General features: G+C 41.9%; 1 protein-coding gene across 1 annotated transcript in view; it reads left to right on the top strand.

The window, feature by feature from the left end:
- The window catches only part of SLC16A5 (solute carrier family 16 member 5), a 28380-nt gene extending 3865 nt beyond the window's left edge, over positions 1 to 24515 (top strand). Inside the window, exons 2-6 of the mRNA XM_044672724.1 lie at positions 8286 to 8506; positions 17239 to 17382; positions 17752 to 18549; positions 19311 to 20013; positions 24476 to 24515. Of these exons, the coding sequence (XP_044528659.1) occupies positions 8308 to 8506; positions 17239 to 17382; positions 17752 to 18549; positions 19311 to 19552 (1383 nt within the window). The 5' untranslated portion in view covers positions 8286 to 8307 and the 3' untranslated portion in view covers positions 19553 to 20013; positions 24476 to 24515. The remainder of the gene's footprint in view (positions 1 to 8285; positions 8507 to 17238; positions 17383 to 17751; positions 18550 to 19310; positions 20014 to 24475) is intronic.
- The last annotated feature ends 2258 nt before the right edge of the window (positions 24516 to 26773 follow it).

The following is a 26773-nucleotide window of genomic DNA, read 5'->3' as shown; positions in this document are numbered from 1 at the left end:
ATCCCCCACTGCCTACCCTTGCCAATCTTCCATCAAGGAGCTAGTGCACAGAGGTTAAGGGTTTAAAAAAAAAAACAGAAGGTATAATCAGAATTCAGTGATATTGGGGAAGCAAGGTGGTATTCCTTCTCTGCCTTGGAGCCAATACTGAGTATTTATTCTAAGATAGAAATGAGGATTAAAAAAAAAAGATATGAACAGTTTAAAAAAGAAAAGCAAGCTATCAACTATCTAGAAATGCTCCAAACTGCTAGTAGTAAGAGAACAAAAACAATTTTGAGGTCCTACCTCAAACCCATTTGATTGGGAGATATAACAAAAAGATAATCATAATTGAAAGGGCTGTGAGAAAACAAACTGATGAACAGTTGGTGGAGCTATGAATTGTTCCAATCATTTTGGGAAAAAATTTGGAGCTATATCCAAAAAGTCACTAAACTCTATACCCTTTAACCCAAAGATACCACTATAGACAGTCCTTGCTTTATGTAAATTCATTTTATATACATTTGACTTTATGTTAAAAATTCTGAAAGAAATCTATATTCCCAAAAAAACCCACCTATGTTAACTTTACTATACAGTACTGTACTCTCTTTTCCATCTACTCCCACCAAAAAAAGCCCAAAACTAACTTTAAAAACCCTCCAAGTGAAAGCAGGACATATAGAAATGCAGGTGCTGTCACTAGATTTGGGGCTTGGTTTGAGATCTCCAAAGGCCCAGAGAGGAGGTCTTTGCCCCACTTAGTTTGCTCCTACACTCACCCCCCAATCTCCCACCCCCCAGTGAGGCTCTGATCTGTTTGTCTTCCTATATGTACCTGTAGGTACCTATAATGTACCTGCTCTTACTTTTCTGTCCTCTGGCTCCTATGTGTCCATCTTGCCTGTCTCCCTCCCTCCTTTCTCCTCTTCCCTGTAGAAATCACTTTTAATTCTTTAAATAGTTCACTTACATAAAGTGAGAGCTATTTGTACTTTGATTTTACCTAAAAAGGATCAAAGAAGGAAAGGAACTCTATACACAAAAATATTAATAGCAACACTTTTCATTATAGCAAAGAATTAGAAACAATGGGTACCCATCAATTGATGAATGGTTGAACAAAAGATAGTATAGGAAATTCAATGGAATATTATTGTGGTGTAAGAAAGAACAAAGAACAGATTCAGAGAATCCTGGGAAGATTTGTATGAATTGATGCAGCAAGGTAAGCAAAGCCGGTAGAATAATTTATATAAGTACAACACTGTAAAAAGAAAATCACTGTGAAAGACCTGAAAGTTATGATACAACAACCAGATACCCCTCTAGAGGAAGATAATGAATTTTGCTTTTGATCTCTTACAATTGAGATGATTGATTAGAGGTACAGAAAGATATATTTTTTTTTACATGTAATGTCTAGATTTGTTTTGCTTTATTCATTTTTGCAAAAGAGGGCTTTTTTTGGCAGGGGAGATTGAAGGAAATGATAATGAACCACAACTCTGTGTGTGTGTGTGTGTGTGTGTGTGTGTGTGTGTGTGTGTGTGTAAGAAAAGATAGAACTTCAGAAGAGGACACATCAAGCAGGAGAGTGTTAGAATTTACTACAGTAAATTTAATATGTACTTTTTTAATGCTGTGCATTATATGATAGCTATTTTATTTACAAAGTACTTTAAAATTTGTCAAGCCCTTTACATATATCTCATTTTGTCATTTCAACAAATCTGAAAGGGTCTATTATTATTATCCTCATTTTACAGATGAGGAAACTGAGAGGTCAAATGGCTTGTCCAGGGTCTCACAACTTGTAAGTGTCTTAGACTGAATTTGATCTCATCTGACTTCTTTTTTTTTTAATTTTTAATTTATTTATTAATTTATTTTTAAGCCCTTACCTTCTGAGGTCACATATGAACCCAGGACCTCCCATATCTAAACCTGGCTTTCTCTCTACTGAGCTACTTAGCTGCCCCAAGTCTCACTGACTTGTAAGTCCAGCACTTCATCCACTCCACCATCTAGTTGCCTCACTCATGTCCTATATGATATTCTTTCTTATTCTTATTTATATAAGAAAATGTTTATATTTGTTGATGTTGGTCAATTTTATATATTAAATAATAACTATAATCAAAGAGGTTAACAAGCAGGTCCAAAGAAAGAAGAGGAAAAAAGGAAAAGAAAAAGAGACAGAAAAGGGAAATCAGAGGAGCTGGGATCTTAAGGGTAGAGAGCTAGGTTTATAGATAGGTTAGAAGTCTGAGTAAACTTGACTTAACAATCAGGGCAGGATCAACTGATGGCCCTTGACCTTTCAGATTTGCTGAGGAAATAGGTATTGAAATTAGTGGAGAGAGCTTGGATCCCAAAGAGTCTGTGCTGGTCACTGGTCCTTGGGACAGGGATAGCTATGAGGGATTTGGGGGAGGGGAATGGAAGGGGCCATAAACCAGAAGTCGGGAGAATTTCGTAATGAAGCACTCACACGTTCATTCAGGCAGACACACACAGGCCAGATTTCACTGTGCCACACGTGGGGCCAAGGTCAGTTTGATTACCTCCAACTAGATCTTCTGATTGAGGAGGGGGAGAAAGGGCACAGGTGGGGCTTGGATCTGTGCCAAGGTAAGAGGCCTTTGAAACATTCTGAAGGAATTTGAGTGACTCCTTGAGGAAAGTACCCTCAGATAGGACAGCAAGTCCCAAGGATCAAATATCAGCTTTGAGTGGTATTAATGGCTTAAGCAGGTGCAGGGAAAGTAGCTTGACCAGGAAGGGTTTGGGTATTTCTGATGATGCCCCTAAATGGCAAGATGAAGAAAGCAGGAGGATTGGGCACCCTAGTAATAGCCTCCCTCCTAGAGATAGCTAGGTGATGCAGTGTATAGAGTGTGGAGCCTGGAATCAGAAAGACTCATCTTCTTGAGTTCAAATCTGGCCTCAGACACTCCCTAGCTGTGTGAGCCTGACCACATCACTTCATTCTATTTGCCTCAGTTTCCTCATCTGTAAAATGAACTGGAAAAAGAAATAGTAAACCATTCTAGTGTCTGTGCCAAGAAAAACCCAAACTGGGTTTACAAAGAATTGAACACAACTGAAAAATCCTGAACAATAATAAAATAGAAAGATTCAACTTTAGAGAAGTTGTTGCTTGCTTCTCTGACTGCCCTGCTTCTCCAAAATATCCTTAGTTTGGGGAGTCAGGGTTACTGCCTCTGATCCATTCACCTTGGGCTGCCATTTGCTTGAATTAGGAGTTATTGAATTAGGAGAAAGGGAGGAGGCCAAGTTAATTCTCGGAAGAAGTCGCTAGGGTCTTGTTTGGTTTTTCACAGGAGAAGGTTGCTTGTTTTCTAGGCTGGAAAGATTTGAGAAGGGAAAATCAACAATCATATAATGTCAAAGTTAGAAGAGGCCTTCAAGATCCAACCCTTTCATTTCATAGATAAAGAAACTGAGGTCCAAAGTGGGATAATGTTTGCAGATCCAGAATTAGAACAAAAATGTCTTTGACTATCAATCCAAATTTCTTAGGACATTATTGCTAACTCTTTTTTAATACTATCTACATAAAGTTTTTTTGGCAAAGATACTGGAGTGGTTTGCCAATTCCTTCTCCAGTGGATTACCTTTTGTCAGAACTCTATTATGACCTGTTTATCTTGGGTACACACAGCAGAGCTGTAATAGGAAAGAGAGCTCATAGCTTCATTGAGCTATACAAACCCCTCCAACATGACAAAAGTAGTGATCACTGTAGATCATGATTGTAGCCATGAAATTAAAAGATGCTTGCTCCTTGGAAGGAAAGCTAGGGCTAATCTGGCCAGTTTACTAAAAAGTAGAGACATCACTTTGCCCATTAAGATCCATATAGTCAAAGCTATGGTTTTTCCATTAGTAATATACAGCTGACAAGTAAAGGAAAAGAAGAGAGAGTCTAATACAGGAGAGATTTCCAGAGAAAGAACAGAATAGGGTAGAGAGGAGTGTCAAAGGATTGGAGGTCATGATGTGGATAAAAATTAGGGTATGGCAAGGAAAGGCAGAGGGAGAACTGGAAAGCCAATAGATTGTGGTCAGTTAAATGGATTTCAGAATTCTTGAATAGGGAAATAAGTAATGAGTACATTCGTGGGTGATGGCAACATCAAAGATAGAATGGAGGAGTAGGTCATGGGAAGTGAGTAGGTTGAGAAACCGAATGGGTAGGATGTTTGAGAGAGAGTTAATATGTGTTGAAGTCTCCTAATATGAGGGCAAGAGTTGAGGAGGAGAGAAAAATTGTGAGCTATATGCCAAAATCCTTGAGGGAAGAAAGTGAGTAGCCTGGAGGTTTAAAAAAAATAATAATCTATGGCTAAGGAACAGCTAGCTGACTCAGTGGATTGACAGCCAAGCCTAGAAAGGGGAGATCCTGGGTTCAAATCTGGCTTCAGACACTGCCTAACTGTGTGACCCTGGGCAAGTCATTTCAAGTCATTTAAACCCCATTGCCTATCCCTTACTACTCTTCTGCCTTGGAACAATACTTAATATTGATTCTAAGATGGAAAGTAAGGGTTGTTTTTTTGTTGTTGTTGTTTGTTTATTAAATCATGTGTGACTGTGAGAGAAGACTTTTGAGAGTTCCTTGGACAACAAGGAGATTAAATCAATCAATACTTAAAGAATTAATTCAGGGGACAGCTGGGTAACTCAGTGGATTGAGAGCCAGGCCTAGAGACAGGAGGTCCTAGGTTCAAATCCAGCCTCAGACACTTCCCAGCTGTGTGACCCTGGGCAAGTCACTTGACCCCCATTGCCTACCCTTACCACTCTTCCACCTATAAGTCAATACACAGAAGTTAAGGGTTTAAAATAAAAAAAAAATTTTTTTTAAGAATTAATTCAGACTATTCATTGGAAGATCAAACGAAGCTGAAATAATTTGGCCACATAATGAGGCAAGACTAATTGGAAAAGACCTTGATGTTGAGAAAGATTGAAGGCAAAAGGAGAGGGGGGATAGCAGAGGATGAGATGGAAAGATAATGTCATAGAAACAATGAACATGAACTTGGATAGACTTTGAGAGACAGTGAAAGACAGAAGAGCCTGATCTTCTATGGTCCATGAGATCATGAAGAGTCAGACACAACTGAATGAAAACAGCAAAAATGCTAAATCTTTTGGGGAACACTTGATTGCAAAGCACAGGAAATAACTTGGTCTATGAAGAGCTGAAGATGCCCATTTGGGCCAATGGGTTAGATATTGTGTCTCCTTATCACTTCCAGAATCAAATACAAAATTGTGTGGCATTCAAAGCCCTTCATAACCTAGCCCTACTTCTACTTTTCCAGTCTTCTCATACCTTACACCCCAATATGTACTCCAGCATGCAGTGATACTGGCCTGTTCCATGAACAAGACATGTTCTAAACCAGTGATGGGCAAACTTTTTAAAGAGGGGGCCAAAGGAATGGAAATGTTCATCTGTCAGTCTGTTTCTAAGGTAACTCTTTCAAAGTTTCATTGTACTGTATCCTACTAATTGTATTTGTCAGATTAGGAATAATGTCTCATGGCCAGAAAGAACATTTCAGGGGCCCGCATCTGGCCTGCGGGCCGTAGTTTACCCATTACTGTTCTAGACATTTTCTCTGACTCCCTCCTGTGCCTGGAATGCTCTCTCTCCTTTCTACTTCCTGACTTCCATGGCTTCTTCTAAGTTCCAGCTAAAAAGCCACCTTTTTCAGGAAATCTTTCCGTATCTCCATTAATTCTAGTGCCTTCCTTCTCAACTACTTCCTTTTTATCCGCTATAGAGATGGTTTCTATGGAGTTGTTTGCATGTTGTCTCCCCTATTAGATTATGAGCTCCTTGAAGGCTAGTCTTTTGCCTCTCTTTGCATTTCCAGTGCTTAATATAGTGCCTGGCACACAGTACAGGCTTAACAAATGCTTACTGACTGAATAAGAAAGTATTGGCCCAACAGTAATGGATTTAAAGATCTCAGGATATTTAAAGAGCTTCAGGGTAAGTGGTATCTACTCCATCTTGTCTCATTTGTATAGTAAAATAAATACTGAATGTGATCCATTGGGGGAGATTGGTCTCCCAAAGGATCACAGGGGGGATTGTGTAGAGGGAATTTCATCCCCTCTTTCTCCTGGATTGGCAACCTAGTTCATCCCATTTTTTACATGCCAGCACTATGTCCATGAACATAAATAAAAGGGTGTGTGTGTGGACCCCACCTAGGCTCACTCTCTACTTCCCTGAGCAGGTAGGTGAGATGGACCTGCAGAATGAGCTACATATGGTCAGACAGAGTAAGAAAGAGGCTTTAAATCAATGCTTATCTGCTTTTTCTATTCCAAGTGATTATTAATAAACTTTATAAAAAATAAGAACTTGGAAATATTATTTTTAAATCTAACAATGGAGACTTGGCCATTCTGAGATCAAATACCAACTTTGCCACTTAGTGAGGATTCTTGAGTAAATCACCTTAGTAACTTCTCTGGGCCTTGGATTCTTCCTCTATAAAAATCAGAGAGTTGAATTAAATTATTTCCAAGGTCCCTTCTGGTTGTGAAGCTCTGACCAAACAGTATCTGCAACACAGTATCTTGCATACAGTAAACAATACATTTTATTTGAATTGTATGTTTGTGGCAGGTGTATAATTTTTTTATAAAGTATCATTTGTATATCACCTTTGGAGTCTGACGATAGATCTGGCACATCGTAGTTTATTTGTTTGTTTCAAACCCTTACCATCTGTCTTCTGTCTTAGTATCAATTCTAAGACAGAATTGCAGCAAGGGCTTGGCATCTGGGGTTAAGTAATTTGCAAAGGGTCACATAGCTAGGAAATGTTTGAGGCCAACTTTGAACCCAGGTCTTCCTGACTCAAAGCCTGGTACTCTGTCCACTATACACCTACACCAGACAAGTTCTTTTTTTTTTTTTTTTAAACCTATACTTTCTTTCCTAGTAACAACTCTTAAGACAGAAAACCAAGGGGTAGGCAATGGGGGTTAAGTGACTTGCACAGGATCACCCAGCTAGGAAGTATCTAAAGTCAGATTTGAACCCAGGTTCCCCTGACTCCAGCCGGGTACTCTATCTACTGAATCACCTAGGTGCTCTTTACTCATAATTTGTTTGTTTTTTAATTTTTCTTTATTTTATTCCAGTAATAAACTTACATATAAGTTTTCCTTGATTACATGATTCATGTTCTCTCCCTCCCCTCTTCCCTCCCACCTCCTCGAGTTGACAAGCAATTTCCCTGGGTTTGGCATATATTATCACTCAAAACCTATTTCCATTTTATTCATTTTTGTAATAGAGTAATCTTATAAAACCAAAACCCCAAATCATATACCCAATTTAGAGATCCCTTAGTTCAACAAAGAAGGAAACCGAAGCCCAGGGAGAAAGTGACTTATGAGGGTAAAGGTGGTAGGGAAGGGTTGTTCTACATCTAGTTAGTAATAGAACAAGGGGTATTAAAAGGCTGATAAAAGTACCCTGAATAGGAGTACTTTTCAAATTGGTGTTCCCTGCATTCTAAAGGCAAATGAGGGTGAATGTTAAGGCTATAAATGGCTTGCTTCAGCAAGTACCTGACAGGGAAAATATAATCAGCCTTAGCATAAAGAGAGACCTTTTAACATTTTTTTCTGGGGCGCCTTGTGGGCTAGAGATGGGGGGTAGGTGAGTGAGTGAGTGTGCCATTCTCCTTGTGGCTTTCTGCTGGGGATAGTGGGATGGCTCTCCTCTCTTATAACTGGTCCCCTAGGAAGCAAAGCCCTCCTCGTTTGCCTTCTCAGTTAATGATGGGGTGGGCCATGATTTCCTTTTCAGCTCCAAACTTTTGAGAAAGAGATGAGTAGAGAAAGTAGCCTTCTCTAAGGTTCAGGCACCTGGCCTCAAGGATACTTCACTCTCTGTCTTTCATCCCCACCCAGACACTCCAATTCCCACTCACTCCCTACCAGCCGCTCCCTCCTCTCCTCCTGCCTGCCTGGTTCCAGGAAATGGGTCAAAAGCAAATAGGGAGTCACTGTGGGCTTAGTGCCACTGCCGCCTCTCAAAGGGCGGTGTCCCCCTACAGAAGCCTGGGTGGCCCTGTACACTAGCCTAGAAGGAGGGATAGGTTTCTGTTGTGTGGGGTTAGGCTCTCCCTGTGAATGTGGCAGGTGGCCAGAAGGAAAGGCGAGCAACCCACATTGCCATTGGCTTGGGAGCCGATTGGGCTTCTTACCCGCTTCTTTCTCCTTCTGGACCCTAGGTGACTCCTGCAGGAGAGGAGAATGCCTCAGTACCAAGAGCAGGCAGAGAGCAGATGGTCTTGGGTGGTGTTGCTGGCCACCTTGGTGACACAGGGCCTGACACTGGGCTTCCCTACTTGCATTGGTATCTTCTTCACTGACCTCCAGCATGATTTCCAAGCCAGCAACAGTGAGACATCCTGGTTCCCCTCCATCATGATCTCAGTGCTCCATGCTGGAGGTGAGTTCCCTGAAAGGGGGAGGGACTGGAAATGGAGAAGCACTGACCATGAGCTTGAAGGGTCAAGGGCTTCATGCTCATTTGAGTCCGTGCTCCTGAGATCTGATGACTTGTCCAAGGTCTTACAGCAGTAGGGCCACACTCTGACATCCCACAATTAATGGAATGAATTTTAGAGTCACAGAATGTGAGAGCAAGAAGAGATGTCAGAGACCATCTAGTCCAATGTACTCCTTTTGCAAATGAGTTAATGATGCTTTATTATTATTATTATTATTATTATAAGAACACTTCCACATATATTATCTCCTTTGCTCTTCCTAGAAATCTTGGCAGATTGAATACTTTATTTTTATTTTTTTAAACCCTTACCTTTTGTCTTAGAATCAATACTGTGTATTGGGGGCAGCTGGGTAGCTCAGTGGATTGAGAGTCAGGCCTAGGGATGGGCGGTCCTAGGTTCAAATCTGACCTCAGACACTTCCTAGCTGTGTGACCCTGGGCAAGTCACTTGACCCCCATTGCCTACCCTTACCACTCTTCCACCTATAAGTCAATACACAGAAGTTAAGGGTTTAAAAGTGTAAAAAAAAAAAAAAAATACTGTGTATTGGTTCCAAGGCAGAAGAGTGGTAAGGGCTGGACAATGGGGGGCTTGTCTGAGGCCAGATTTGAACCTAGGACCTCCCAGCTATAGGCCTGGCTCTCAATCCACTGAGCCATCCACCTGCCAGATTGAATACTTTAATTTCCCTTTTATAGATAAAGAAACTTCACTCAAAGGTTAAGTGAATTGTCCAAGAGTCACTCAGCCAGTAAGTAGCTTGAGCTGAGAGTTGAACCTAAGTCCAGGCTTATTCTCTTCCTACTCTGCATCTCCTCCCAAACTTTATGCCAAGAGTCCTAAGACCTTTTTATCCCTTTCACAGAAAAAATATTTTAAAATATCTTCAAACAAAGATACCTCCCCTTTCACCCTTTCTTTTTGAGGGGGAATACCATGGGTCTGGAATCAGGAAGACTCATCTTCCCGAGTTTAAATCTGGCCTCAGACACTTATTAGCTATGTGACCAACCCTGGACAAATCACTTTGCCCTGTTTGCCTCAGTTTTCTCATCTTTAAAATGATCTGGAGAAGGAAACGGCAAACCACTCCAGTATTTTTGCCAAGAAAACCCGAAATGGGGTCACAAAGAGTCCAACAGGCCTAAAAATGACTAAACAACAACAGTGTTAAGGGCATATAATCTTATTTTTTTCTGAATTGCTTTTTTCTCTTTTATTTTTTATTATAAAGGGAGGGATGTTAAAAAATGAGATATTGTAAAAACATGAAATTTCAATAAAAATTTAGAGATGGAATAAAAAATCTTTTAAGTTGGTCCTAAGAGTTACTTCCTACTTTCTTTCTTTTTTAAAGGCAATGGGGGTCAAGTGACTTGCCCAGGGTCACACAGCTGGGAAGTGTCTGAGGCCAGACTTGAACCTAGGACCTCCCGTCTCTAGGACTGGCTCTCAATCCACTAAGCTACCTAGCTGCCCCCTACTTCCCATTTTCTTACATGAAGCACCAAGGATCTAAATCCAGCACTTCACACAATATATTATCCAGTGTTTGAACTGGACTTTCCACTGACTTTCTTTAAGGAAAAACAAACAAAAAAAATCCCTTAACTTTCTATCTGAGATAGAAGCAGAAGAGCAGCAAGGGTTAGGTAGAGTTAAGTGACTTGCCCAAGGTCACACAGCTAGGAAGTGTCTGTGGCCAGATTTGAACCCAGGACCTCCCAACTCCAGGCCTGGTGCTCTCTCCACTGTGCTACCCAGTTGCCCTTGGTATGATCCTTCTTAAGTCTCTCCAGTTGACTGAATTTGGAAGTCATAAGACCTAGGTTCAGATCTTCAATCTGCCACTTACTACCTGTGTGACCTTGAGTAAGTCACTTCATGTCTTTGGGTCTCAGGTCTGAGTTGAGATGAAATAGTCTCTAATTCAGATCCAGATCTGTGACCTGGATCCCAGGAGCCTTTGATCTTCTTGCCCTTTGGAGCGTTTCCAGAACTGTCTATGATCAGAGAGGAGGCAGCTCCTTCCAGGAAGAGGTAGAACATTGCTCATCATGGTGGGAAGAGGACATGAGAGACTGTCGCATGAACATGTGAGATAATCAAAGCCAAGAATCACAGCTCTCCCTGTACTCTCTGGAGAGCTGGAGGAATAAAGGAGGGAAAACTGTGAGGAAGGAACAAAAGATGCATTGCCTGCTGTAGCAGGTGTAAACATTTATAAATGTGACTTCATTTGATCTTCACAACAACTCTGGAACGTAGATATTATTCTTATCTCCATTTTACAGTTGAAGAAACTGAGGCAGGTAGCAGTTAAGTAGTCCAGGTTCACACCACTAGTTAAGTGTCTGAGGCTGGTTTTGAACATGGGTCTTCCTCTGTATTCACTCTACCACCTACCTGCCTCTGTTCAGTTATGTCCATCTCTGACTGACCCCATTTGCTGTTTTCTTGGCAAAGATACTGGAGTAGTTTGCCATTTCCTTCCACAGCTCTTTTTTTTTAAACCCTTATCTTCTGTCCTAGAATCAATGTATTGGTTCCAAGGCAGAAGAGAGGTAAGGCCTAGGCAATGGGGGTTAAGTGACTTGCCCAGAGTCACACAGCTGGGAAGTATCTGAGGTCAGATTGAACCCAGGACCTACTAGGCCTGGCTTTCAATCCACTGAGCCACCCAGCTGCCCTCCTACAGCTTATTTTTTTACAGTTGAGGTACTGAGACAAACAAGGTTAAAGTGACTTGCCCAGGGTCATACAGCCAGTAAATATCTGAGGCCAGATTTAAATGCAGGAAGACAAGTCTTCTAGACTCCAGGCTGGGCATTCCAACCACTGCACCACCTAGGCACCCCAATTCCGCTCAAATATTTACTGGCTTTGTGGCCTTCGATGGATGAGATCACTTCAATTTAGAAGAACAGCTCTATTTTTTTTTAAATTTTCATTTAAAAAATTTTTAGTTTCAGTTTCAAATTCTCTCTCTCCCACAAACCCCTCTACTAGTCATTGAGAAGGCAAGAAATACAATACTTATTCATATGAAATCATCCAAAATATATTTCTGCAATTAGTCACTCAGACAACCCTATTTTGGGCTCTAGTCTAAGGGGTTCTCACCAGTGGGGGAGTCAGGCCTGAGAGGAGATGAAAACATCCCCAGAATACAAACAAATATGAATCAGGAGTGACACGGGCAATTTTATTCCCACGTAGAAAGAGCAATGCCAACCATAAAGAATCATAGAATGATTACAGTCCCTTAAGTCCATTTGCAACTGAGCTACTCATTAACTATTTCACATTTTATCTCTCTTGGGTACAGCCTCCTCAGGGCCAAGTGAACTCTTCTATTTCCTAAAATCTTTCTTTCTCCATGGGACACTCTTTCCCTCTTGGCTGACTTGTATCTCTGCTGCTATTTCTGCGCCAACCACTCTGGAAACCGATACCCTGATGTCCCAGCGCCCAGGAAAGAGCCAGCTGCCTTTGGAGAGTTCACAAGGCCCCGTCCCAAAGCAGAGAAGATACAAAGAAGGGGCCACCCCATCCCAGATAGAGGCTTCCCTAAGAGGCTACTGGCTTAGAGCACTTCCTCCTTCTGGGGGAAAGGCATTCCTCCACCCGCCCCCCAAGACTCTGAACTGAGAATCATCTTTACATTCAGCAGCCAGAAGGAACGGGGCACTTAGGGATGGGGATTGCCCCTTTGGTATATCTCTTCACGGGCTCCCAGTTCACCAGCCAATTAAGAGCCATCATAGTTAACAAGTAGATGTCAGGAGATATCTGTGCCTGCTCTTTTTTTTTTTTAATTGTTTTTTAACCCTTGCCTTCCGCCTTAGAATCAATACTGTGTATTGGTTCCAAGGCAGAAGAGTGATAAGAGCTAGACAATGGGGGTTAAGCGACTTGCCCAGGGTCACACAGCTAGGAAGTATCTGAGGTCAAATTTGAACCCAGGACCTCCCGTCTCTAGGCCTGGCTCTCAATCTACTGAGCTACCCAGCTGCCCCCTATATTTGGTTTTATCTACCTTACAGAACTCTTCTCAGGATCAAATAAAATGATATAGAAGGCATTTAATGATGATTTCATTCACTCCCACATGAAAAAAATTGCTTCTACCAATGCAGATCAGAACCGTCTCTGCAAATGATAGCCTTAGAGTTGCCTAAACCAATGAGATGTTAAATGACTGACCTGTATATGCCAGAGGCAAGACTAGAAAGAACACAGGTCTTCCTGGATGTGAGGACAACTCATTGTTTTTGTTTTGTTTTGAATTTAAAACTCTTACCTTCTTGCTAAGTATAGATTCCAAGACAGAAGAAAATTAAGAACCAGGCAATTGGGGTTAAGTGACTTGCCCAGGGTCATACAGCTAGGAAGTTTCTGAAGTCAGCTTTGAACCCAGGATTTCCCAACTCTAAGCCTGACTCTTTACCCACTGTGCTCTCTAGCTGCCCCTTGGGAAACTCACTGTTCATTATGATAGACCGCCTCTCATAACTCTATAGTATATTTGTGTAAATTATTACAAATATAAACCATTTCTCCCCCTTGGACCCTGATTCAGCATTTCCTGGAGCTGTCCTTTTCCCGGGTGGTCCTAAGAGGTTACCTCAATAGCTGCTTCCTGGCAAGGATATTGGTTTCAGCCCTTTTCTGAGTGACTAACCTCCTCCTAGAATGGGTTGCCTTATTCCTGACTCCAACCAATTCCAGGAGTTCTTTCAGGGAAGAGCAGGGCAAGAAGCCAGGATCTTCAGAGTGCCTGAGAGGGATGGAAATCCTCTTCCAATCCATTGGACTGGGCTTCTTTCACTGCCACCACTCCCTCCCCTATCTGCACATTCAGCATATGCCTAGATAGGAAGAACGGGGAAGATAACTGAGACTGGTTCAAGTTTCCTCTCCCTCCCTTTTTTCTCCCTCTCTCATGGCTCCCAGCACACTCTGCTGGTTCCCCCAGCTGTCTTCCAATCATCAGGAAATGTTTTTTTCCTTGCTTTCTCATGAGATTTGTTGTGGCAAGGTAGATTACCAGAGCTGGCACAGAGAAGGGAACAGAGACTGCCTGTCCTTGGCCCAACCTCCAGCCGCTAGAGTAAAGACCCTAGTCCTGGGAGTCTCCTGGCAAGAGAAGAAGGGATGGTAGCTGGGACAGTAGACCGAGGGTCAGCAAATCCTTCATTGAAGCCCTACTTCTTTTTTTTTTTTTAACCCTTAACTTCCATCTTAGAAGCCATACTAGGTATTGATTCTAAGGCAGAAGAGCAATAAGGACTAGGCAAAATTGGGGTTAAGTGACTTGCCCAGGGTCACACAGCTAGAAAGTATCTGAGGTCAGATTTGAACCTCTGTTCTCCAGTTAGGATGCTCAGACTATTGGGCTACTTAGCTGCCCCTCAAACCCTACGCCTAGCATATACTAACTTCATATTAAGAGACTCTAACATATATATATATATATATATATATATATATTGATGTTTCCTTAAAAACCTTAAATACATACATCACAGAGCACAATCTATAGAATACTGAACTTGGAATCAGGAAGACAGGGATCAAAATTGTACCTTGGACACTTAGTTGTGGGACCCTGGACAAGTCACTTAGCCTCTGCCTACCTTAGTTTCCTATAAATTGAGGTTATAATAGCACCTCCTTTACAGGGTTGTTGTGAGGATCAACTGAGAAAATATTAGCACAATGCTAGGCTTGGAGTTGGTTCTTAATAAATGTTTATTCTAGGAGGCAGGTAGGTGGCTCAGGATAAAGACCCAGGCCTGGAGATAATCCTGGGTTCAAAAGTGGCCTCAGATACTTCCTAGCTACATGACCCTGGGCAGCCCTTCTGCCTTAAAAAAAAAAAAATTAAGTAAATGCTTTTTCCTTTCCTCACATCCTAATCAGATATGTATCTTAGAGAGCCAGGGGTTCATTTTTGTCTTTTTATTTCTAGTGCTTATGCCCAGAACGTAATAGACACTTAAGAAATATTAGTAGAATGTTGAAGGGATGAGTGAAGAACAAACCAACTCAAATTTACTTATTTCTCTGCCCCCAGAAATACATATTCAACTCTCTGGATACATACTAGCCTTTGTATATCTACAGCACAGGGTTATTAGTTGCCCACCCTATACTTCCATCCATATGTATTCCTCAACTTATACACATTCTTTTTGGTACCCCTTAATAAGAGCTCACATTTATGTAATGCTTTAAATTTCTACTGAATCTTTAGGTTTTTAAACTTATTTTTACTGAATACTTTTAAGTTTTTATTTTTTATGGTTTTACTTAATCTTTCATTTTTATAATCTATATTTCTCAATCTTCCTCCTCCTGGCAAAGAGATCTTTTTATAATAAAGAATAAAAAAAAAGAAAAAAATTTGGTTCTGTTAAATTAATCAGCACATGAACTAAACTGGAAATTATGGACAGTGTTCCATATCCATAATTCCCTATCTCAAGGAAATAGGTAAATTCTTATAGGTCTTCTTTGCAGTGAAGCCTGGTCATATACATTCACAGCATTCAATTTTTTTAAAAACCCTAATATCTTTTATATGTACATATCCTTCTATATTAATTTTATTTGTTACAAGGCTAGGCAATGGGGGTTAAGTGACTTGCCCAGGGTCACACAGCTAGGAAGTGTCTGAGGCCAGATTTGAACCCATGACCTCCTGTTTCTAGGCCTGACTCTCAATCCACTGAGCCATCCAGCTGCCCCCCACAGCATTCAATTTTAACCTCATCATGATTTTTTTTTTCCCATTTACCTTGTTGTAGTCATTGTTTTCCTGGTTCTTGTACTCTCTATCAGTTCATCTTATAAGTCTTCCAGGTGTTTCTCTATATTCATCACAAATCCATTACATTCATGCCCCTCAACTTTTTTGGCCTCATGGCCATCTCCTTTGTTTCTAGTTCTTTGCTACTATAAAAAGTGCTGCCGTTTGTATTTTGGCATATATAAGACTTTTCTCTTTATCACTAACCTCCTTGAAGGTATATGTCTAGTGTTGAGATCTCTGGGTCTAAGGATGTTGGCATTTCAGTAATTTAGCCTATTTACATATTGCTTTCTAGAATGTTTGGACAAATTCATATTGCTACCAAGGCTGTCAGGCAGCTCTTTACTTTTACAGAGGTTTCCATTCATTTTATAATTTAATTCTTACTGTGAACCATCCTGTGAAGTATTATCCTTCCCATTTAACAGATGAGGAAACTGAGGTGGTGCAGGGAGTTTTAACTGACTTCCCCAAGGACATATAGCTAGTAAATTACAGACCCAAATCTCAGATTTTTGATTCTAGCTCTTGGACTCTCTATATGTACATACTGACATCCCTCTTCTCTCCTATAATCACATAAGATTATAAACACATTTGCCCATATCATCATATCCACCCATTACACATGCCCGTGCCTTCTTACTTATATACTTGCATTCACATCTACATTCCCACTCATCTCTAACCCTAACCTCTAAGCTCATTCCTATACTTTCCTTCTCACTTTGCCAGGTCACTTGGAAAGGTGACATTTGAGAAACCCCTGAGTCATTCTGAGCACAGGAACTGGGATGAAAGTTAATCAGAGGTCTGGGAGTGGGTGAGGTTGGAAGTGCTGTCCTGGTTAGATGCTCGGTGGCAGACCACTTGGAATAGTTCATTTCCAGACATCTATGTCTTGGGTTGTGGTCTATGTGGGTCCATGCCCCCTCTGGGTAGGAAAAAAATGGATACAAGAATAGGTTGGAAGATTTCCCTTCCAGCATACCTTAATTCATTTAACCAATCCTTGTTCCAGAGTTCCATTTCTGAGGGCTACCACCTACATATACCTTTTTAATCATTAACTCCATGCAACCTAATCAGCCACTTAGGACAAAAGACCTGGGAAGCCTGAGATAACCTTCGAGGGCAGAACTAGAAGCAGCTGCAGAGAGGCAGCTTTAGGCTTTGCATAAGGAAAAAACTTCCTAACAAATAGAGTTGTAGAACAACAAAAATAATAACAACAATAAAAATCAGCATTCCCATAGCACTATTAAGGGTTGCAAAAAGCTTTACTCATTTTATCCGTACAACAACCCTGTGAAGTAGGCATCCTCATTATACAGATGAAGAAACTGAGGCAGGGAGAGGTTAGTTGACTTGACCGGGGTCACAAAACTAGAAAGTATATGAAGCTCTTCCTGACTCCATGTTCTGCACTCTATCCCCTGTACCACTTAGCTGCTTCATGGTAGAAGGTGGTATGTTCAGCATCCCAAGAGGCATTGTATGACTTCAATGTATGACTGTATGACTTTCAGGAATGTTCAGGAAAAACATTAGATTTCTTTCTACTTGGAGCTGGTATAATCCTATGGGATGGGACAGGATGGAGGAGCTCCCTTTGATCCAAATATGTCCTTTCAGAAATGTTGCAGAAAAGATTTCTGTTCAGAAAAACATTAGACTCTGAGATTCCTTTCAACTTGGAGCTTGTATGATTCTATGGAATGGAATGGGATGGAGGAGCTCCCTTTGATCCAAATATGTCCTAATATGCTATTCTCCAGGACTACAGGCTCTCCCTCTAGCCCCATCCCTAACCTGTCCCACTCTCTTTCTTTCTGGTCTCGTCCCACCCAGGGCCCATTTGCAGTATACTGGTGGAGCACTTTGGCTGCCGTGTGACAGTGATGCTAGGGGGAGTCCTGGCCAGCTTAGGCATGGTGGCCAGCTCCTTCTCCTACTCCCTTAGCCAGCTCTACATCACAGCCGGATTCATCACAGGTGATAGCCATTAGCTTCCCTCCTTTCTTCCCCCTAACTTTCTAAGGCTGGGATTTGGTGGGATGGGGGCTTAGAGGAGATGGAAGGGAAGACAAGATCTGAAAAGTACGGTTGGGGTGAAAAATAGATGGGTAGGCTGTTTGAAAGTAGGGGTGATATGCTATTCTGGCTTATTCCCCAGTGGCAGTCTCCGTCGGGGCTAGACCAAGCCATGTCTAACTGAACTAGATAAGTGGGTGGAGAAAGGGGCAAAACTGCTACCTTAAGGGTGTGGGGAATGGACCTCAACTCTCATCAAAGCTTTAAGAGATTTCGACTAGATGGATCACTGAGATGGCATCTCTTCCTTCCCCCTTCCTTCCACTGCAGGCCTGGGCATGTCTTTCAGCTTTCAGGGAGGCATCACAGTATTGGGACACTACTTCTCCTACCACCGGACACAGGCCAATGCACTGGCCTCGGCTGGTGTCTCCATTGGCACCACGCTCTGGCCCCAGCTTTCACGATACCTCCTGGAGGTCTTTGGATGGAGAGGCACCTTCTTGATATTTGGTGGGGTCTTCCTTCATTGCTGCATCTGCGGGGCCATCATGAGGCCTGTGTCTCCTAAGACTGAGTCAATCGGTCCTCCATCCGACAAAGTCCCTGCACAGGGTTGGCTATTGACTTGCGGTCAGATTTTGCAACGACGTCTGGCCTTTGATGTCTTCCTCCAGAACCAGGGCTACCGCTTCTATACCCTGGGTGCAGTATGGATGCTGATGGGCTTCACAGTGCCCCACATCTTCCTGGTGCCATTTGCTCTGAGCCACAATGTGGAAGAAGACAAGGCTGCTTGGCTCATCTCCATTATTGGCTTCAGCAACATATTTCTGAGGCCCATAACTGGGGTGATAGCTGGCCGGTCAAAGTTTGCTGGTCACCGTGTGTACTTTTTCATCCTGGCTGTCTTACTCAATGGGCTTTGCAACCTCATTTGTGTCATCTCAGCTGACTTCTCTGTGCTGGTTTTCTACTGCTTGGTGTACAGCATCTCCATGAGTGGCATTGGAGCTCTGATGTTCCAGGTGCTCATGGATATAGTGCCCATGGACAGATTCTCCAGTGCCCTGGGCCTCTTCACCATCCTTGAGAGTATCCCAGTCCTTATATCTCCTCCACTGGCTGGTGAGGATAGGGAGGTTAACAGTTGGGGAAGGAGGCTGGGGCTGATATTTGGGAAAGGAAGCCTACCCTGGGAGGAGAGAAGAGGGCATAGATAAGTGTGGTGTTATGGAAATAAAATTGGATTTGGTTCTGTTACTTATTATCTCTATAATCCCACACAAATCACTTAATCTCTCTTATTATTGTTATTCAGTTGTGTCCAACTCTTCATGATCCCATGTGGAGTTTTCTTGGCAAAGACACTAGAGTGGTTTGCCATTTCCTCTCCAGCTCATTTTACAGATGAAAAAACTAAGGCAGACAGAGTTAAGTGACTTGACCAGGATTACATAGCTAGTTAAGTATCTGAGGTCTCATTTGGATTCGGGTCTTCCTGACTCCAAGTCTGGTGCTCTAGCCACTGTGCCATCCTGCTGCCCCTTAATCTCTCTAGGCCTCAGTAAGTAGATGATACAGTAGGAAAACATGACATTTGGAGCCCAAAGACCTGGATCCAAGCCTTGTCTGGATGGTTTTATTAGCTATATGACCTAGGGCAAACTCTATTTCCTCAACTATAAAATGGTGATAATGTTACTTGTGTTGGCCACTTCCCAGGGTTTGTGGTAAGGATCACACTTTGTAAACAAGAAAGTGTTATGACAGTTATGTGATTTTTCATCATGACTTAGGAGTCTATTGGAGAAGAGGAGCCTCAGAAATAGCTCCTGAGGTCCCTGCATCCCTTGCCTCACTCAACCTGGCTTTCCTCACCCCTGCAGGTCTACTTTTGGACACTACTGGCAAATACAGCTACCTTTTCTACATGTCCAGTTTCTTCCTCATCTCAGCTGCATTGTTTTTGGGTCTCAGCTTCTTTACCCTGAAGAAGAAGGAGAAGGAGATGGACAGAACCGAGGAGACAATTACTCTGGAAAAGGACCTCAACCTGAGAAGCACAGAGGACCCTGTGCCTCAGCCACCCCAAGCTGTCACATATGTGACATATGTGACAAGTGTCTGAGCCAAGGAGCTCTAGGGTCCATAGGCCAGAAGTTCTTCCTGACACTAGGGCCTCCTGTGTGCTACTTCACTTGTTTTACTCTTATCTCTCTGGTCTCTCTCCACTCAAGGCCCAGTGAAGCACTAGCCTCTTGTGAGCTCTCTTAACCTATGATCAGAATGGCCCACGAACCCCTGACCCTATGCGCCTTGAGGGGATCAGAAAGAGGAACTTGCTGTGTCTTTTCCCAGTCCCCTGCCTCTCTCATCCCATGGGAAGGAGCAGCAAGGTCCATCTAAGAGAGGACTAGCAAAGGCTAAGGGCAGTCCTGGGCAGAGGGAACCAGACTTGTTCTAGCAGCAAAGACCAAGAAAAACAGTATGTTTGAATTACACACAAGGACATTGTTTCCTGGAGCAGCTGGCTATAAAACTCTTTGAACTAATGAAGTGAATTAATGAAGCACAGAAAATAGGTGTGGGGTAAGTTTTATTCCCCTTACCCCGCCCCTTCCTTTTTTTTTTTCTCCACTTGGCAGAAGCAATCTGGGAGGAATTTTGTTGTTGATTTGACTGGATTGAGTTTCCAGAAAGAAGTTTTCTCAGGGACCTTTAAGAATTGATTTTCTTTGCATGACCTGAACTTATGGTCTGTCCTGCTTTATGCAGGCATGGCTGGAGTGTCATGGCCCTCTGCCCAGCAGGGGTGAGTCAGTGCCCTCATTGGCACCCCCTCTCTCCTCATCATATCAGCACCCACTTTTAATTGTGGAGTGAATACAGGGCCTGCTCTTGACCTCCCTGCTTCCCTGTGCTAAAAATCTCACCTATCCCCTGTGCTACAAGACAGGGATGCCTCAGGTCCTTATGTTGAACTATTTAACCTTGTTAAGGCATAGGGGAATTCACATTCACAGGATATCTGTCAAGTGCCCACTGTGTGCCAGGTGTTGTCCTAGCCATCATGGGGAGTATAAAAGATAAGTGAAAAACTGTCAGAAAGAACAAGGAAATCTCCAGGAGCTTGTGGCCTAACAACAGAGCAGGGTAGGAGTCTGGTGCTCACCAGCAGGCACATACATTTGCTGCTAAATATGAGGCCTTAAGGGTTTTTTTGTGGCCCCTTCCTCTGTAAGGGTAGGAGGCAGTTAGGTGGCTCATTGGATAAAGTGCTGGGACTGAAGTCAGGAAGACCTGAGTTCAAATCTGGCCTCAGCTACTTACTAACTGTGTGACATTAAGTAAGTCATTTAATCTATGTTTGCCTTAATCCACTGGAGAAGGAAATGGTAAACCACTTCAGAATCTTTGCCAAGAAAACCCCAGACAGTATGGTCCACAGGGTCATGAAGAGTCAGACATGACTGAAAGGTGGGCAGCCCAAAGGCCTAATGAAAAAACAAATCCCTAAAATCATTGTTTACTTCCACAAAGGTCTCTTTCTGTGACCCCCAAACCCTAGGTCATTGATCTCTTTCTTCCCCAATTCCACTCCACACACTACCCACTCCCTTCCCCATAGGGTGAGGATTCCAGAGCAAAATAAGGACCAAGGATAGAGATTCACCTTGTATGGTAGAAAGCTCTGGAAGGTGGGAGAAGGTGACATGAGGAAAGAGGGAGGAAATTTAGTTTTTGACCCACTCCCTCAAAAGATCTAGAAATACCCTGATTCTCCTTCTGGAGAGTCCATAGCAGGGGTCCAGGACCACTCCAGCAGAAAACATTTAATCTGGATCTCATTTCTCTTTCCTCCCACAACTAAGACCTAGAGGACCTAGAACAGAATGGTGGGAGACTCTCATTCTTCAGTGTGCTCATTGCCCTGTAAGATAACAGAAGGGATGGCAGATACCCAACCATCCACTCACTTCACGTTCTGGGTGATTAGATCAAGCTGGTACATTAACTCCCCCAAGAGGCCAACCCCAGTAGCTGCAACCCTAGAGAGAAGCATGTCAGCTGGCAGGATAGTAAGGACACCCTCTTGATTTGGGGAAGTGAGGACAAAGGCAAAGGTTTTGCCCCATTCGTGAGTTGTAGAATGGATTTTGGGACTCTCATTGAGCAGGATGTGAGACTTAGTCAGAATTCTCTTTCTAAACTTACTTACACCAAGAGGATGAGTCAGTCAACCTTGTCTGTAAAATGGGATAATCTAGAATCTGTCCTTCTCTACCCCTAATAATAATAGCAGAAGGTTGAATAAGATAAAAGATCATCACACAGTGGGGAAAGGCCTGGACAGGAAATCAAACCCTGGATTCTTCTTGGTTCTGTTACTGTGTGACCTTAGGCCAGTAATGTCCCCTCTCTTGACTTCTGTTGCTATTCCTTGTACAATGAACAAATTGGAGTTGATCACTTTCCCAGTTCTAAAGTTCATTGGAAAAAAGAAAATTCTCCATTCTCATGGATTTGTACCCAGCTTCCACATTCCTACTAACCATTATCTTCTGTGTCTAGATGTGTAAACATCAAGAAAGTTACAAAGCATTTAACTTTGGTTCCTTCTGCCCTGCTGTACGGTCAGTGGTGGGTGGGCCCAAAAAGTACCTGAATAGGAGGCAGCTAGGTGAAGTGCATACTGACTAATGGGCAGCAAGGTACATAGCAGGCAAGCAATGATGAAGGCACTTGTCATTACCAGACCTCTCCACTCAACCCCCTTGCTTATATAATGCTAGATACAGTCTGCTGAAGCAAGTAGGATTATCCTGAAAGATTATCCTTCAAAGCATACTTTCTTCTTTTTACTGGATTATAAATTCCTCAACAGCAGAGACTATTTTGTTCATCCCATATTTACTAGCAAGTGAGAACTTGGTGGTTTACAAAACACTTTCTTCACAACAACCTTGAGAGGTAAATAGTGCAAAGATAACTCTCTCCCTGAACCCTAAAGAAGGAAAAGTGACTCCTTGAGATTTTGAACCTAGGTCTTCTGTCTCAAATCCAGTGTTTGCTGCTACTATATTTCCTTCACTCACAGCCCTGCTCATAGGAGGCACATTTGTTGAATGAGTCAATCATCAAACATTTATTAAACACCTACTCTGTGCCAGGCCCTAGGCTAAGTGGTAGGGATACAAAGACAAAGTATGAAGGTCTCTGCTTTCAAGGAGCTTACATTCCCTATCTAGGGACACATGTATGTATAGAAGTTGATAAAAAGTATTTTTTTAGAACAGACCTGTGATTTCATTTTTATGGAGAATTCCTGATGAGAAAACTTCCTCTGCACATGCAAAGCAAGACTTGTTCTACAATTCAGAGTGTTAGTGAGCTATCTGGGGATACTAAGAGGTTGTGACTTGCTGAGACTCAGATAGTATGTATGTATAAGAGATGGAACCTGAACCCAGGGTTCTTAAGATCCTGATTCTTAAGACCAGCTCTCCAAACTCTTCTGATCACATGCTACATGTCAAAAATTTGAACACATATTTCTAATATATATATATATATACACACAAATATATTTACTTATTTATAATTATATATGTACTACTGAACTAATTGTGTACATTATACAACATACACAAAAAAGACATTTTAAAATGAGTAAATAAAATATTTTTAATATTTCATTACTAATGGTCCAAAACCCCTTTTTGTTCTTGCTAAAAATATTAATGATATCTTAATCAAAGGGATGTCAGTCAATAAGCATTTTTTAAAAACCTTTACCTTCTGTCTTAGAATCAATAAAAAGTATCTGTTCCAAGGCAGAAGAGTGGTAAGAGCTAGGCAATAGAGGTTAAGTGACTTGCCCAAGGTCACACAGTTAGGAAGTATCTGAGGTCAGTTTTGACTCTAGGACCTCCACTCTATCCAAATGAGCCATCTAGCTGACCCTCAAAAAGTATTTTTTTAACTGCTCACTATGTGGCAGGCACTGTACTAAGTAGTGGGGATACCAAAAAAGATACTATGACTGCATATGCTTCGTGATTAATTTACTTCTTGGTTTAACATTTTGTGACACAGCAGTTCAAAAGTATCATTATGAGTATAGGTTTTTGGGTACTTGTTCTAAACAGCTATAATAACTGAAAAAGATACTTCACAAGGATATATGGCCTCAAATGCCAGAAGCACATTGTTGACTACCTCTATTAAATCATGATCCTAATTTTTTAGTCCCACCAATTACATAAACAGGTTTTTTAAATGATATTAAGCTGGCAAATTTCTCTTTCCTGATATCAATTAATCTTCAGAACAAATTGCATTTTTTTTCTGTGTTTAGCAAATGGATTCAAATCCCACTGCAACCTTTAATTGGGAAATTTTTTAAATAGTTCAGAAAATTGTTTCCAATTTTTAAAAAATGTGCAGATATAAGCATAGTACCTGAATTGTCAGGGAGATGGTAGACAGTTTATCAGAAAGTATCCTAGATAGAGACCACCAGTTTATGATGGGAGTATGCAAGGGCATTTCTGGAGCAGAGGAGCTAAAGAGAGTAAGCTTTAAGATCTTGGACTCCATCTTGCAACAAGGCAGGCAGATCAGGGTTGAGAAACATGCCGAATCAACAAGTGTGTTTGCTCTCCTGCTCCTTTTGAAGACTTTAGCAGGCTGTCACATAGCTACCACTGCTGCTGCTACCGTTGTTTTGGGTGGACAAAAGTGTGGCCAAGAGACTGCCTGACAACTGAAGTTGAAAACACCTTCATCTCCACCAATCTGTGTTGGGGAAGGGAACAATTCCCATTAGCTATTCACCTCTGAGTTTTGCCCTTTTCCCTCCTTCCCCGTTCTCATGAGGAATTTAAAGTATTTAAGACAGGGTAGGCAGGTAGGTGGGTCAGTGGATTGAGAGCCAGGCCTAGAGATAGGAGGTCCTGGATTCAAATGTGACCTCAGACACTTTCTAGCTGAGTGATGCTGAGCATTACTTAACCTCCATTACCTAACCCATGCCACTCTTCTTCCTTAGAACCAATACACACCACACAATTTTAATTCTAAGACAGAAGATAAGGGTTTAAAAAAGAAGAAGAAGAAGAAGAAGAAGAAGAAGAATTAAAGGCAAGAGAAGCCAATTTTTGCTCTGTAGTTATCAGCCTCTGCACTTGCTTGATTATATCCAAAATGATATGTTCTCTTCCCCTTTGCCTACTCTCTTATCATTGGTGTTATCGTATTCCCCTTTACATAGAAGAAAGTCTGGTAGCCAATAGCCCATGATGTGTGATTAGTGCTACAGTGAATAGAGATTTGGGTTAAAGCTTGGATCTGATTAAATAAGAGGGAAAAAAAAAAAAGCAACATTTTGATTCAGTTCGGGGTAGAGAGTAGAAAGGAAAAGTATACCAAATCCATGGGGAAGTCACAAGTACAGTTAAGATTCATTAAGGAAATATTCCTACCTCAAACACTTCCTAGCTGTGCGACTCTGGGCAAGTCACTTGAACCCCATTGCCCACCCTTACCACTCTTCTACCCATGAGCCAATACACAGAAGTTAAGGGTTTAAAAAAAAAAACTAAAAAAAAAAAAAAAGGATATTTAACAAGGATACTGTAGCACTTAATTTAGAGAGATGGGACTTCCTCTGCTCCATAAGGAAATGTGTCTGGTTGGTAGGGCAGGGTGTGGTAATTGGGGTGGTTTTGGTTTTGTCCCAAGATTTAAAGGGGGCAACTCCATCTAGATGAGCTTTTCGTTGTCCTTAGATGACCTGGAAGGCATATTGTCAATATAACTGGAAGTCAACAGAGACATGGGTTTGAGCCTTAAGCCCTCTGGACCATTCAAAGTTTTGAAGTAGCTTTCATACCTTTTAGGGAAAGAACTAGTTTAACTTATATGGAGCTGAGGGTAAGGGGAGGGAGAGCCCTGGTAGATATTAATTCTATAACATTTCCATAAAACAGAGTAAAAGGGGGCAGCTGGATAGCTCAGTGTATTGAGAGCCAGGCCTAGAGATGGGAGGTCCTAGGTTCAAATTTGACCTCAGACACTTCCCAGCTGTGTGACCCTGAGCAAGTCACTTGACTCCCATTGCCTAGCCCTTACCACTCTTCTGCCTTGTAGCCAATACACAGTATTGATTCCAAGATGGAAGGTAAGGATTTAAAAAAAAAAAAAACAGATTAAGAATATAAACATGAACTGACTCCCCAGCCCTAGTAGAAATAAGCCCTGGAGGGAAAGACAAGCCCTGGAAAGGTGGGGATCTATGTTATCAGGTATATCTTACACATGGTATTTTTTTTTACCAATATCTGCACATAGAATTCTTCCTATTAAACCTAAAAGGCCCCTATCTCTTTGTAAAATAATACAGCAGAGGATACATGAGGGGTGAGTACCCTAGCCTCTGTGGGCTCAGCCAAGCAGTCTCTCAGCTTTACATGAGAATTAAGTTTATATGCCTAACTAAAATTTTCATGTGGTCACTCCTATTAACCCCAACCTATGGCAGCCTTATATTTGTTACAGTGTCATGACTTTTTATTTCCTTACAAGAGGTTTTTTTTGGTTTGTTTTTTTTAAACCCTCACCTTCCATCTTGGGAGTCAATACTGTGTATTGGCTCAAAGGCAGAAGAGTGGTAAGAGTAGACAATGGGGGTTAAGTGACTTGCCCAGGGTCACACAGCTAGGGAGTGTCGGAGGTCAGATTTGAACCTAGGACCTCCTGTCTCTAGGCCTGGTTCTCAATCCACTCCCCTAACCCTCAACCCCCACCCCCATTATAAGAATTTTTAAATAGATAACACATCTAGATCATTTTCAGAAAGGAGAGAGTATCTTGTTTTTCTTCCTTTTTATTTTTTTTGAGGAATTAAGAAAACATTAAGAGACAAGCACTATACTACTAATTGCTTCAGACACAAATAGAAAATCAATACATTCCCTGATCTCTAAAGAAACTCACATTCCACCTGAAGAAGACAACAATGCATAAAGGAGCATCATCAGAGCAGATGACCAGGCCCAAGGATCCTTAGATTGTAAGGGCAGGCCAAATAGCAATACCCAGGGGTAGGTGGTAAGGCCCAGTGGATCCCAGGGAGCTGAAAGGGCCCACCCACAAATACTAGGAAATGGAAAGTAGGTCTAATGATCATAGTGCATCATGACTCTGGGCTCCTTCCTGAAGAGGGAAAGGAGTTAGGGGAAGTACTAGTGTACAGATCCTAGGGGGAAAAAGCAGGAAAGTCAAGGGGCACCCTAGCACCAACTTCTGTTGGGCCCTTCAGCTTTAAGACTTTCTGACACTTTTTCTG

Source organism: Gracilinanus agilis, chromosome 4 (assembly GCF_016433145.1).
Source record: "Gracilinanus agilis isolate LMUSP501 chromosome 4, AgileGrace, whole genome shotgun sequence".
In the NCBI taxonomy this organism is placed as follows: domain Eukaryota; kingdom Metazoa; phylum Chordata; class Mammalia; order Didelphimorphia; family Didelphidae; genus Gracilinanus; species Gracilinanus agilis.
Note: the sequence above shows the minus strand (reverse complement) of the source record. Positions and strands in the feature narration are given on the sequence as shown.